This window comes from Scleropages formosus, chromosome 7, assembly GCF_900964775.1.
Source record: "Scleropages formosus chromosome 7, fSclFor1.1, whole genome shotgun sequence".
NCBI lineage: Eukaryota > Metazoa > Chordata > Actinopteri > Osteoglossiformes > Osteoglossidae > Scleropages > Scleropages formosus.
The window spans coordinates 28,664,335-28,678,821 of NC_041812.1; the positions used below are offsets into that span (position 1 = coordinate 28,664,335).

The following is a 14,487-nucleotide window of genomic DNA, read 5'->3' on the forward strand; positions in this document are numbered from 1 at the left end:
AAAGTTTTGTAAATAGCTAGGAGCAGTTCTATTGATGCATTTGTAGGCAATAACCAAGTCTTAAATTTGGTCCGGGCAGTTATAGGCAGCCAGCGCAAAGAAACGAGTAGAGGAGATACCTGGGAACGCTTTGGCAAGTCAAACACAACTTGCGCAGCAGCATTTTGTATCAGCTGTAGAGGTTTGATGGCAGTAGCAGGAAGGCCACACGAGAGAGTTGCAGTAGTCCAGACGGGATCTCACCATAGTCTGGACAAGTAGTATTTCTGTCAACATTTCTTGCATTTGTTTTGGTCAAACAAAACATTACTCAACCCTTTCTATACAAATGTGCTGTTGTGTGACTAGCGAGTGAACAATTAAATCATTTGATTGCTTTTACCTAATTGTCTGACCTTTGCACATTGATGTGCTGAGCTCAATGTTACAAATGCCAGTGTTTTCCATATGAAAGCATGAGACTTTATCAGCGAGAATTCTGTTGAATGACATGTTTTAGCGTGTCATGTTTTGAAAATTGTTACTGCTGCAGTTGAATTATCAGCAAAATTTGTTAAATTTAACCTAAATTACAGATGTACTTAAGCACAACTTTAATCCAAAGGATTATTGGTTTAATGGAGTTAATTAAGAGCTTGCCAGAAACAAAATTCTACAGTCACAGCGGTCCCAGTGAATTAGGGCTGAGCGTCCACGTACACACAGACAGCACTGCATCTTGGACCAGTACATCCCTGATCTAAAAATAACAGTACAAGACATATAATATTATAATTAATGGAGTTTTTGTCCTTACTCCTCTCCAAATAAAGATCTACACCAATATAGTTCCAAATCTGATCGGCTATTATTTTTTCCATTGTCAATATATAAACACATATTAGAACAACTGACATCTTTTAATAAACTTGCAAGATGTTTGATAGACAAAAAGGAACTCTTACCTTGTCAACAACAAAGACCTTTCCATCAAACATGAGTGTTTACCTGTTTAAAGTCGGGTGTTGTCTGCTACAGAAGAAACTGCCATCATTATAATGCAAACTGCAATTTTTCCATCTATAGATGTACCGGGCTGCCCTTCCATGTACCAGCACAATGAAGGCTACTCAAACCCCCTGCATGGCAACGAAGGTAAGTGCCTTTCTTTTATTAAGTCACTTTCCCTTCTGACACACAGTGCTTTTATGGTTTCAGTCAAGAACAGTCAATAGAAATGGTTTCTTCCTGAGCTGTGCTAACACATAGGAATGTCCTGCATCAGCTGACTTGTTAAACTACTCAGAGGATCTCAGAGTCCATCCCTGCACAAGTTTCTCTGACATTTTCCTGTGAACAGACACAAATCAGAACAGAAATGAACAGAAATAATCATAGAAAAGGCAACATTTCATATTTCATTTATCTTGAATGCCATGACATCCAAGACCCAGAATTGATGTTTAAAGTTCTTCCTTTGAGTTTATTTGAAATATTTCATTTAAAAAAATTCTTACTGCTTATCAAAATACACTGGAGCTATAAATGACTACAAAGAGATCAATATTGAACCTGAGTAGAAGACTAATCTTTTGTGGATTAGTATATACACCCGCACACAATGTCTACAAGTGCTTATCCCAAGCGGGCTCGTGGCAAACTGGAGCCTAACCCAGGAACACAGGGCACAAGGCTGGAGGGGGAGGGTACACACCCCAGATGGGATGCCACTCAGTGGCAAGGCACTCCAAGCAGGACTCAAACCCCAAACCCACCACAGAGCAGGCCCTAGCCAAACCCACTGCGCCACCACACCCCCCTGGATTAGTATACTAATGGGGAAATAATATGAGCATTTTGTATTTGGATTGGGGGGGGTGCGGTGGCGCAGTGGGTTGGACCACAGTCCTGCTCTCCGGTGGGTCTGGGGTTCGAGTCCCGTTTGGGGTGCCTTGTGACGGACTGGCATCCCGTCCTGGGTGTGTCCCCTCCCCCTCCAGCCTTACGCCCTGTGTTGCCGGGTTGGCTCCGGTTCCCTGTGACCCCATATGGGACAAGCGGTTCTGAAAGTGTGTGTGTGTGTGTATTTGGATTGTTGTCAGGTTTTAATGACCAAAGTTCCTTGAAGCAGTGTTGGTAGATGGCTCCCAGAAGGGAGTTCACTACTTGTGTTTCTTGAAGTTTGGTGCGGTGCCACCTATTTTCACAGCCATTGATTAAAGCTGTTATTCTTTCACTGTATTTGATTACTACTTCAGCCTGCCTCTCAGCATGAACAAGTGAATAAGTTAAGCAAATATTAACTTGTACAAGAAAAGCTAATATCTGACTGTGCTCTTTTTGCTGTAGGCTACCCGTTTGAGAACGATTCTCGTGTTGTTCCCGAGAAATTTGAAGGTGAGCACTGGATTGTATTATGCTAAATTCCACAAGAGACAATGACCTACAGTATATAATGACCTACATCTTTAATGCCTTCATTCATCTTCATTTCAGTAAGTTAACATGTGACTGTGACAGCCTACTGCACAAGTAACTGATAACAATAAGGTATCATAATCTTTAGAAGGCTTTACAATAGAGACCAATGTGTGTGGCTGATGCAACAAGTTTTATTTCCTCAGCTGAAAGGATCTTCAGGGAATCTCCAAGGGCATTTGATGGAAAGAGACATCTCACCTTCTTATAACATTTATTAACGAACAGGTCTGAGTCAGTTTTGTATAGGACTGTAACCTGTTCTTCTGGTAATATCTGGTCAAGCTTTTCTGGGCCCAGCTCAACAACATGTTGAGAGTTGTTTGAATAACATATCGTCAAGCTAAGTGTCCTCAAATCTGTCAGCAGATTTTTATTTTTTTTTGCTCTGTATAGCTGTATACAAAGGTTTCAGTATCAGATAAACATTTTACATTTACATATATGTTTATTCATTTAGTGGGCACTACTCTCAAAATACGAGAGTAAACACGAAGGCACTTCTCAAGAGACAAAAGAATTATAGATGCAATCTTGGAATTGTCGAAGTACAGTCAGTTTGTTCTGTACTGCACTTTTAGCCCATGTACAGGCTGCTTGTAGGACTGTAGGGGAAATGGATCTGGGAGAAATGGATTTTGAGACCCTTCTTGAATGTTAACTGAGATTCAGCAAGTCGTTCAAGAGACATTTGAACTTGAGCTCATGACCTCCCGAACAGGTGACCTGAAGCAAGAGGCAGGGAGTGTGTTCCGAGAGAGTGCCCCCTACCAGCGCCGTGGATCTCTGCAGCTCTGGCAGTTCTTAGTGGCCTTGCTGGATGACCCAGGCAATGCTCATTTCATTGCTTGGACTGGCCGTGGCATGGAGTTCAAGCTTATTGAGCCAGAGGAGGTGGGCATTTGAATCATCTCAAAGAGTATGAGATTCCAGGTGCACAACCTGCCCAAACTACTACAAACTACTTCAAGACAAGACAACTGAATTACAGTAATTTCAACAAGTACTTTTTTCAAGATAATATCTGTTGCATTTGAAATATTTGTGAATATAGATACTGGTTTTTTGCAAGGATACTCTTCCCATTTTCAGAGTCTGCTCTAAGAAAATTTTAAACCAGAATAATCTGTCTACTCACACTTTTTAAATGATTAAATTTGTGCCTTAATCAAAAAGCCCAGGGGTATTTCTCGTTGGGCTAGAGGGACAATGAAAGGACTCCTCTTGTACTGGCACTGAGGGTGCTGGAGTTTGCCTGAAGGTTGAGGGTGTACAGACTGGAGAAACTATATTTAAAATTCACTTTTTAACAGCTAACCACCATGTTTTCCTGTCTGTGGCATTCTGTTCCAATAGTGAATACTTTCATAAAGATGAACAGAGGGAGTATGTACTGTAACTCCCATGGTACACTATGAGCTGAGAGGAGAGTATGTATGTCAGTAGCACCCTCTCGAAATGCATACAAAATTTCAAAGGTAGTCAGGTGAGTGCAGACTTTATACTTAATACTATAGGAAAATATAACTTTGTGAAAGGACTGTGTAGATTTGTAGCAAGGGTTCTGTCTTACTGTGGTCAGTCTTGCTCATTGAAACTAAACACTTTACAAGAAATACTAAATAATGCTCCCTTGATAAGTTGACCTACTTCTGATCTTTACGGTCTGATTTTGAGCATGCCAGGGATGGACTAATGTCTCAACATTTACCTGATGCTTTTCTCCAAAGCAACTTGCAGTATTGAGCTACCTACACTTATTTACCCATTTACATAGTTGGGTAATGTTACTGAAGTAATTGAGGTTAAGTACATTTCTCAAAGGTACTAAATCTAGAGGTGTGATTTGATCTAGTAACTTGGGGGTCCAAAGACAGCAGCTCTAACCACCACACTACTAATCTTGAGTTTCCGTAATTAATAATAAAACGTGCTGATGTATACATGTAACTTACTGAAACAGTTCCCAAATTGAAACTTTAGATTTCTCTATGGTGCTACTTTTATGATTTCAAACATGTTAAACAAGATTTTTTTCTTTCTCCAGTTTCAAATATACTTAGTCAACTGAATGATCCAAAATGCACTTTTGTAATTCTAAAACATCTGCCTTTTTCATGTTCAATGAACCTTTTTCCTGTTCTCCTGAGCTCTGAGTGTATGAAAACATTTGTTGGCATGCGATAGCAGAACTTTCCTTCTTCCTCAACCTCTGTGTCAGGTGGCCAGGCTTTGGGGGATGCAGAAGAACCGTCCAGCCATGAATTACGATAAACTGAGCCGCTCGCTGCGCTACTACTATGAGAAAGGCATCATGCAAAAGGTGAGATGAATTCAGAATAAACACAGATAAGGATTATTTTCATGACAGGTTTTATGCATTGCATATGCAGCTAATACTGCTGCAGTTAGAACTGATGCCTCTGAGAGATGTCTCTCTCATCTTCTCAGATCACCTCTCTCTCATGGTGGCTCTTTTGATCAAGCACCTGTTTCTGTCTTTGCATGCTCACAGGTTGCTGGCGAGCGCTATGTGTACAAGTTTGTGTGTGAACCTGAGGCCCTCATCTCTCTGGCCTTCCCAGACAATCAGCGACCCAGCCTGAAGGCCGAATTTGAGCGCTATGTCAATGAGGAAGACACCGTGCCTCTGTCTCACTTGGACGAAGGCATGGTCTACTCCTCTGAGCAGGTCGCCAACCACATGGGACCCCAACCGTATGCCAAAGGCTATATGTATTAACATCCCGCGTCCTGCCTATCTTGCACATGCCTACCCTGCCCCTGTTGTATATATGGCTATGGTGTCTTTTTTTCTTTATTGTTTTAAATTAACCCTGTTAGGGATTCCCATGGTTTTAAAAGCTGCATTTTTCTCACTTCTGAGGCCTGTCAAGTCCAAATCCATGACAGTGACAAATCCGATTGCTTAATAAACGCCCAATATTAATACTTTTCAAAGGGTCAGAACTTTTTATTCATCTTCAGTGAGATACATGAAGCCTTGCTTGTGCATGGGTCTGAAGTATGTCATACTTCATATTTCCATCTCTAGCTGGAGCAGAGGCCACCAGCCCTTGTCTGGTCCAAGTATTTTCCAGCTGTGACTCATTATATACTAACCCCATTTTTTTACAGCTTAATTGCCACATATATATGCATATTGAGACAGGTGTGTCAGGAATACTTGTGTGAAATGTTAAAGTTGGTTTGTTTTTATACTTAATTCATTAAATTTGTTTGTTTTTTAATTTAATTGATTCTGCAGTAAAAACCACTATTCCAGTGCAGCCAAGCATGATTTAAGTGGCAGTTAATCTAATTGTAAAGAATGTTTTTCCACTGTTTATTTTTTGTATCACCTCTGCTGTGGAAATAATAGTTGAAGCTATGGTTATACATGCCCTACTGAAGGAGAAAGCTTTTAGAAAAGTTTTATCAGGGACCCCTTTTGACAGTTTAAACATGCTTTTGTATACAGTATGTCTTCTATCCACTACCTCTTTCTGATGCTGTAAACCTTTGGCACTTCACTACTGAGTTCAGAAGTATATTGCCTTTATCACTGTCGCATTAAATATGGCACAAGGTAAATGGCTAGTCAGCAGAAGAGACGAACATCAGTGCACAACAGCAGAATGCAGAAAGACTGAACTAAAACAAAGAGCATACGATACCCTGGCTGCCTGCGTTGTCACAGCTCACCAGGCCACTGGGGCCATTCCAGACCTGTTTTTGGGCTCACAAGGACCATGGGGAAAGCCTAGCATGAGACAGCAGGTCCAGAAGGCATCCAGATGGCTTGGAGAGCACACTATCTGTTCACAGTTGGAAACTTGTCAAGAGTTTACACTGTTAGAAGAGCTTCTGCAGACAGCAGCTGGACTGTCAACAACACACTTACTGGGCCAGCCTTAATGGGTTTAATGGGGTTGTTGTTCTTTTACCTGGCTTTCTAAATCAAGCACTTTCTCAGGAAGCACAAAATGTTAGCACAGTTTTTTCACACCTGAATTGCCACTGGCAGGTTATTATTAGATTCATTTTTTAGGTAAATTTGTAACTTCAGGACAGCTAAATATGGCCCATCAGAGTAAAGAAAATAGTGACACAAACATCTGTAGTTGGTTAATTTGGTTCAATGAGGGACAATGAGGGACAATGAGGGAACAGGATTCCTAACATTGAGTAGAGTACAATATAAATTACACATAAACTTGCTTAATTTCCTATAATTACAAAAGCCAACAGACTCAGTGGGTGAAAAATTCTATACCACCAGAATTCTGTCAATAAATTCTGTCAAAATTCTACAGATGTGCAAAACCAAGTTGCTTTGGATAAAGAACCCAGTCATTTGGTTAGGAAGTGAAACTCAAATCATGGAATCCTTTTGTTTGCTCCAGGCAATAGATAAAGACTGGGGATTTGGAACAGCATACTCTGAAATACAACCCATTGAATGGAATTGGGTAGACCGTGACCTCAACTGGCAGGCACCCAAGATGTACATCTGCACTGGTTGAGTACAGAGCAGCATGTTCATTCACTCCAATGGGGCTGCAGTTCAAAAGCCACAGCTGACATGGAATAAAACAATGTTATATTAAATAATGAGATGCTTGTACAATTAAAATGGTTGTGGGGTGTTCATTTTGTAGATCCTAGTTTTGTATTATACAGATTAACCCACTGATCTTAATAGGCATCTGAACACATAAAATTATCAACAAAGGTTTAAGTTAATTTTTGGTGTTTTTTTCAAACTTTGTACATCTGTGGTGTTTTTGCTCAGATTTGATTAACCAAAGGAAATGAGTGGGTGAGAGTATAATAAAGAGTACAGTATCTTGCTGGCGAGAAAGAGGCCAGGAAAAATGAACATAAAGAATAAGCAACAACTCTGAATATGATCCACACCTTGAGTCAATTGAAAAGGAAGAATTAGCTGGAGAGGAAGAGGCCCTACTCATCTGAAGAATGGGAATTATTTGTGGCCTTCATCTGCCTCAGAAGTCATGACAGAATTGGAGGGTAGATGTGTGTCAAGCAATAGCTGGAGGGGCTGGACCACTGAGACTTAGAAACATACATGGATCTATTGATTTTTTCTGGTGTATACAGATCAAGGAAAGAAGTCACCACCGTCTTATGGCATGCCATGTCTAGTCAGGCAATTTTTTTGGACAATGCCACGTAGACATTTCATATCCTCTCAAGAGTCACTCACTTGACAATCAAGGCCCACAGCCTGCATATCAGTGAGACAAACTTGTTGTAGTTAGAGATGTCTAGGACATCTGGGTTGAGTGGCACTTATTAACAGTCCATCGGGGGTGCAGTGGCACAGTGGGTTGGACCCCAGTCCTCCTCTCCGGTGGGTTTGGGGTTCGAGTCCCGCTTGGGTCGCCTTGCGATGGACTGGCGTCCCGTTCTGGGTGTGTCCCCTCCCCCTCTGGCCTTACGCCCTGTGTTGCCAGGTAGGCTCCGGTTCCCTGCGACCCTGTATAGGACAAGCGGTTCTGAAAATGTGTGTGTGTATTAACAGTCCAGGTCCTGAAGTTACTGTAGAAGAGTACCTGATCCCTTTTGAAAATGCTGTCCTCTCAAATAATATATAAATAAACCACGCAGTACAACATAATAACACAGAGAGCACACAATTCCAGAACCAGCTACACCTAGAATATATAGATATACACTGGGATACCTGTTGGTGGATGGCCAGAATAGAATCAAGATATGTGTCTCTTGCTTGAGATGACAGCTAGTCCAGAAAAAACTGACCATGGTACAGACAGAAAAACAACCCCAGAGCTTCTCCCTGCACTGCTAGCAACAAAAGATAAGGCTTGACTTTGATTGAAGTTTGCCTTCACAGAGATACACACACATGCATTATATTATCTAAAAAAAATCCTGTTGATGAGGACACATCAGATGGATGCCTCTGTAAGCACTATGGAGGATAAGAAGTCCAGTGAAATCCTAAATTACAGCTGCAACAAAGTGGGAGGTGACAATCTGAGTAGAGTTATTAGCACATAAACAGTAGCACTCAAATATTTGGAATCACCAAGACACTTTCATGTTTTTGAAGGAATTGATCCTTTTCATGAAGATACCATTAAACTGATTTAAAAATATAGCCAAGACATCATCACTAATGTTACAAATGGCTATTACTGCTTGAAAAGGCTGATTTATCATTTATTATTCACATATGATTGCTGAGCCCCATTTTCAGAAGTCATTACTCCAGTGTCCTAATAGTAAACTCTAATGGTAATGGCCCTAATGGTAGAGAAACCTTTGTAATTGTGTTAGCACAACTGAAACCTATTATTAATAGGTATAAACCAGAATCATGTGCCACAGAGACAGTAAATACCATTGCAGGACAAATGCCAAAACTTGTACTCTGCCACTCATGTACTTGAATGCACATACTGTATATATAAATTTTTGCAAACAATACAAAAATGTGAAAGTCCATTTTCTCTTACAAGATCTTTAGAGATTGCACTTGAAATGTTTAATTCATCAATGTTCATTTTAAAATATATTTTGACATTTTTATATCTTTATAGATAAAATCATGTTGGTCACTTTTGACCAGGAACACAGCAAGCAGAACACAACACAATGAATAGTAGGCTGTATAGATGAAGGACTACATATTTTCACCAATGTAAAAGTTTTTTTTTTTTTTTTTTTAAATCAATAACCCACTAAAAGTGATCATCATGGCTTGGCTTCATGAATGAAGATTTAGGAAGGGCGCTGCCCACTGCTGCTGCAAGCTCACTGGTGGCTGACAAGGCAATACAGGACAGACAGATCTGACCGCAGTGGCTGCAAGGGAAAGTCTGTTCTGAGTTTGGTGCTGCAGTGTCACATCTCTTCCTCCATCTCCTTTTGTCCTCAAGACCAGCCCTGCGTGTGTTCTCGAAGGAGGAGACAGCCTCATGAATGGTGTGTCTCCAGGCCTCGTGGTCGGAGGCTAGAGCAGACCACTGGCAGTGAGCACCAAGGGATTTATTAGAGAGTCCTTTACCTCTTCTTCGGTGTCTCTCTGTCACGGTGGCCAGTGGTGAGTTCACCATACAGCACAGTCTTGGGCAGGTAATGATCCTCCATCCAGGAGATGTGCCCTGCCCAGCGCAGCTACGTCTTGAACAGCATGGCCTTGATGCTGTTGACCTCCGCCTGTTCAGGGACTTCAGTGTTGGTGATAAAATCATTCCAATGGATTTTGAGGATGCTGCGGAGGCAACACTGGTGGGAGCGCTCAAGGAATCACAGGTGGTGACGGTCGGTGACCCACGACTCGGAGCCGTATGGGAAACAAGGGCTGCATCATCGGCAAAAAATATCTCTCGGATAAGATGCTCCACTGTCTTGGTGTGGGCCTTTAGTCACCTCAAGTTGAACAGGCTGCCATCGGTGCGGTATAGGATATATACACCATCCTCATCATCAAGGTCTACTGTGGCCCTTTGGAGCATCATGCCAAAGAAGATTGTGAAGAGAGTAGGCACAAGGATGCAGCCTTGCTTTCACCATCGCCTATTGGGAAGGGCTCTGAGAGGTCGTTGCTGTGTCTGACTTGGCCACACTGGTCTTCATGTAGCTGGATGATCATGTTAAGGAATTTTGGAGGACATCCTAGTTATTCCATGATTTGCCACAGACCTTTAATGCTCATAGTGTCGAAAGCTTTGGTAACATCGACAAACATCACATTCAGACCCCTTGTTTTGTTCCCTATATTTCTCTTCTCTCTGAGAGCAAATACCACGTCAGTGGTGCTCCTGTTGGCTCTAAAAGCCACACTGGCTCTCTGGGAGAAGTTCTGTTGCAATGGTAGGTATCAGTCTGTTTAGGAATACTCTTGCAAGGGTTTTCCCTCCAAGGGAAAGCAGAGCTATCCCCTGATAATTGGAGCAGTCTGACTTTTCCCCCTTGTTCTTGTACAGATTCTACTGCATCACGGAGGTCCTGAGGTAGTTTACCTTGTTCCCAGCAGCATACAAAGAGCCTGTGGAGTTTGATGTGTAGTGCTGGGCTCCCATGCTTCCAAATCTCATATGGGATTCTATCTACTCCTCTTGCCTTGCCACTTTTCAGCTGATTAATGGCTTTGACAGTCTCTTCTACGGTAGGGGTCTTGTCCAGTTCTGTTTTCTCTGGCTGTTGTGGGATGTAAAGGATTGCTGAGTCTTGGACCATGTGGTTGGCAATGAAGAGATTCTGGAAATGTTCCAACCACCGGTTCAGGATGGACGCCTTCTCTGTGAAGAGTGTTTAGCCATCTGCACTGTGCAAGGGACTCTGGACCTGGTGTGAAGGGCTGTACACAGCCTTCAGGGCTTCACAAACCCTGTGTAGTCACCGATGTCTGCCCAAAACTGAGTTTGCTCTGCAAGGTTGGTCCACCACTTGTTCTGAATCTCTCATAGCTTGTTCTGGAGGTTGCAGGATGCAAGGCAGAAGGCTGCTTTCTTATCAGGACAGGATGGCTGAGCAAGGTGTGCTTGGTGGGCACATCTCTTCTTTGCCAGCAATTCTTGGATCTCCTGAAGCAGTGGAAAATGTGAAAACCCTAAAGTTTCTAGGAGTAAATGTGTCAAGCAGCTGACATGGACCTGCAACACCTCACACTTGGTCAGAAAGGCCCAAGAAAGACTCTTCTTCCTCATGAAACAAACAGACTCAGCTTCCACAGAAACTCCTGCTAAACTTTTACAGGACCGTCATTGAAAGCATCCTGACTAACTGTGCCGTTGTGTAGCATGCCAGCTGTACAGCCACCGAGTGGAAGGATCTGCATTGTGTGGTGAAGGCAGCCCAGTGCATTGTCCGGATGGAGCTCCCTAACTTCGACACTACCTATGCTAGTCGACTGAGGAAGAAGGCTGGCAGTATCATGAAGGACACCAAACACCCACGTCACCCTGTTTGAACCGCTGCCGTCTGGCAATTGTTGCCCATGCTCTTGTTCATGGGATGACAATATGTAGGAATGAGACAAAAGGCAGAGCAAAAGCTGAGCTGCTTCGCCATTGCTTTGATATTCAGAATGTTGAGAGAAGAAAATGGGTAACACATTCAGGTAATTCAACTGTACTGTACTGAAAGGCAGACAGCCAATGGTAGTAGACCACAGATCTTTTTGCAAGAACAGGAGAATGCTCATGTAGACATGGTCTTGCCAATAAATGATAAGGCTACGATACAAACTTGAATTATTGAGGAAAACTTGTTCCGAGGAACTGAAAGCACATGAAACAAATTTGTCCCATTCAAACATAACGCTGAGTAAAACACCTGCATTTTCAATAAATTTACATTTATTCATTTAGCAGACGCTTTTGTCCAAAGCGACGTACATCTCAGCAAAAGTACAATTTATGCATTACATTAAGAGAAACAGACACAGCTGCAGACACGTGACTCAAGTAAACCTAGTTTGTTGCCTACCACTTGCTGCACCGAGGTTCATCGTTCAATTAGGTGCATAAAACAGGATAGACAAATCATGATACCCTCCTAGCATTTTTTTTTTTTTAATATTATTATAAGATACACAAGCAAACAAGAACAATTCCGGAGTAGTGGCTGAATGAAGGCTTTATCTGGCGATGCTCATGAAGTTACGGTGCATGAACATTTACACCATACATGAGCTGGAGAGATCTTGGGTGAAATGGGTCTGGAAAAGGTGAGTTTTCAGAACCTGCTTGAATGTAAACAAAATTTTTGCAGTTCTGAGTGAGAGGGGAAGGTCGTTCCACCATAATGGAGCCAGAACCGAGAACCTCCGTGCTTTACCTTTCGTGTGCAGGACCACCAAGCGAGCAGAAGTAGACGAGCGAAGGGGTCTAGCTGGGGTGTAGCGGTTGATCAAGGCCTGTAAATAGCTGGGAGCAGTTCTGTTGATGCATTGGTAGACAATAACCAGGGTCTTGAATTTGATTCGGCCAGCTATAGGAAGCCAGTGCAGAGAAATGAGTAGGAGAGATATGTGGGAACGCTTCGGCAAATGAAACAACTTGTGCAGCAGCATTTTGTAGAAGCTGTAGAGGTTTGATGGCAGTAGCAGGAAGGCCACACAGGAGAGCTGCAGTAGTCTAGAGGGGAAGTCACCATGGCCTGGACAAGTAGTTGGGCAGAGTCAATATACACGCACCCCTTGATATAAAAGCTCTCTTTATCCACAATTTTGGTATACTGGATCTCGGGCTTTTGATTCTCAATTTTGAATTTATGGAACAAAAATGAGTAAACAAAATTTATCCAAAGCCTGTCCAAAAACATTTGAAAGTCCCGCATTGCATGAATGAAGCACAAATGCAGTAATGGACTGTTGTCTACTGGATATGAAGAAAGCACAATTCATTTCCAAACCTTACCGCCTGCAATATACCCATTTATAACCTCACTGTACTTCACAATTATGAAGTGTTTTATGTTTTGCTTCTATAGAAGCATGGGTTGCTAGTGGATAGTTACTGTAACAATTTTTGGAATGGATTAATTCAGGATATCCAAGGATACCTGTTTACAAGTTAAGACCTTTTTCCAAAAAATATGGGTTGTCTACAGTGAAGTGTGTCAGTAACATTTTACTGTACATTGTTAGTTGTGGCCTATCTGATAGGGTTCACTACCATAAAATTTTGTACTGATTACAGTATATCTGTTACAGTTACTTATATAAAGTTACTGAAATCACATCCTTGTTCCAGACACCTTTTGAGCTGGAGTCTATGGACACTCCACAGGAATTTATCTTTGCTGTTGAGTGTATGGAGGACTGACCCAGTGTAAGTAGTGTATCTAGCAGTGTTAAGTCACCTTGGTCAATAAGGTGTGTGGACTAACAGCACTACGTACAGTGCCGTGAAAAAGTATTTGCCCCCTTCCTGATTTTTAATTTTTTTGCACATTTGTCATAGTTAAATGATTGAGATCATCAAATTTTAATATTACACAAAGATAACCCAAGTAAATATAAAATGCAGTTTTTAAATGATAATTTCACTTATTAAGGGAAAAAAGCTGTCCAAACCTACCATGAACGGCCTGATTAAGGTCATGCCACAGCATCTCAATCGGATTAAAGTCCGGACTTTGACTAGGCCATTCCAAAACCTTAATTTTGTTTATTTTGAGCCATTCAGAGGTGGACTTGCTGGTGTCTTTCGAATCATTGTCCTGCTGCATAACCCAAGTGCGCCTGAGCTTGTGGTCACAAACTGACGGCCGGACATTCTCCTTCAGGAATTTCTGGTAGAGCGCAGAATTCATGGTTCCATCAATTATGGCAAATCATCCAGGTCCTGAAGCTGAAAAGCAGCCCCAGACCATCATGCTACCACCACCATGTTTGACTGTTGGTATTATGTTCTTTTTGTGAAATGGTGTGTTAGTTTTACACCAGATTAACTTTTTGGAAGGTGTGCCTCCCGTTACAACTTTTGTCTCATCAGTCCACAGAATATCTGCCCAAAAGTCTTGGGGATAATCAACAGTTTTTTGGCAAATGTGAGATGAGCCTTTGTGTTCTTTTTGGTCAGCAGTGGCTTTCGCCTTGGAACTCTCCCACGGATGCCATTTTTGCCCAGTCTCTTTCTTATTGTTGAATCATGAACACTGACCTTAACTGAGGCAAGTGAGGCCTGCATTTCTTTAGATGTTGTTCTGGGTTATGTTATGAGCTCCTGGATGAGTTGTCGTTGCGCTCTTGGAGTAATTTTGGTAGGCCGGCCACTCCTGGGAAGGTTCACCACTGTTCCAAGTTTTCACCATTTGTGGATAATGGCTCTCACCGTGGTTCGCTGGAGTCCCAAAGCCTTAGAAATGGCTTTGTAACCCTTTCCAGACTGATACATGTCAATTATTTTGTTTCTTATCTGTTCTTGAATTTCTTTAGATCAGGGCATGAGGTGTTGCTTTTTGAGATCTTTTAGCATGCTTCCCTTTGTCAGTAAGGTTCTGTTTAAGTGATTTCTTGATTCAACAGGT

General features: G+C 41.9%; 1 protein-coding gene across 1 annotated transcript in view; it reads left to right on the plus strand.

Annotated features, from left to right (window-relative positions):
- etv4 (ETS variant transcription factor 4) overlaps nt 1-5,394 on the plus strand; it is a 47,376-nt gene extending 41,982 nt beyond the window's left edge. Inside the window, exons 8-12 of the mRNA XM_018739758.2 lie at nt 1,066-1,134; nt 2,329-2,376; nt 3,179-3,351; nt 4,679-4,780; nt 4,973-5,394. Of these exons, the coding sequence (XP_018595274.1) occupies nt 1,066-1,134; nt 2,329-2,376; nt 3,179-3,351; nt 4,679-4,780; nt 4,973-5,200 (620 nt within the window). The 3' untranslated portion in view covers nt 5,201-5,394. The remainder of the gene's footprint in view (nt 1-1,065; nt 1,135-2,328; nt 2,377-3,178; nt 3,352-4,678; nt 4,781-4,972) is intronic.
- Nucleotides 5,395-14,487: the final 9,093 nt, after the last annotated feature.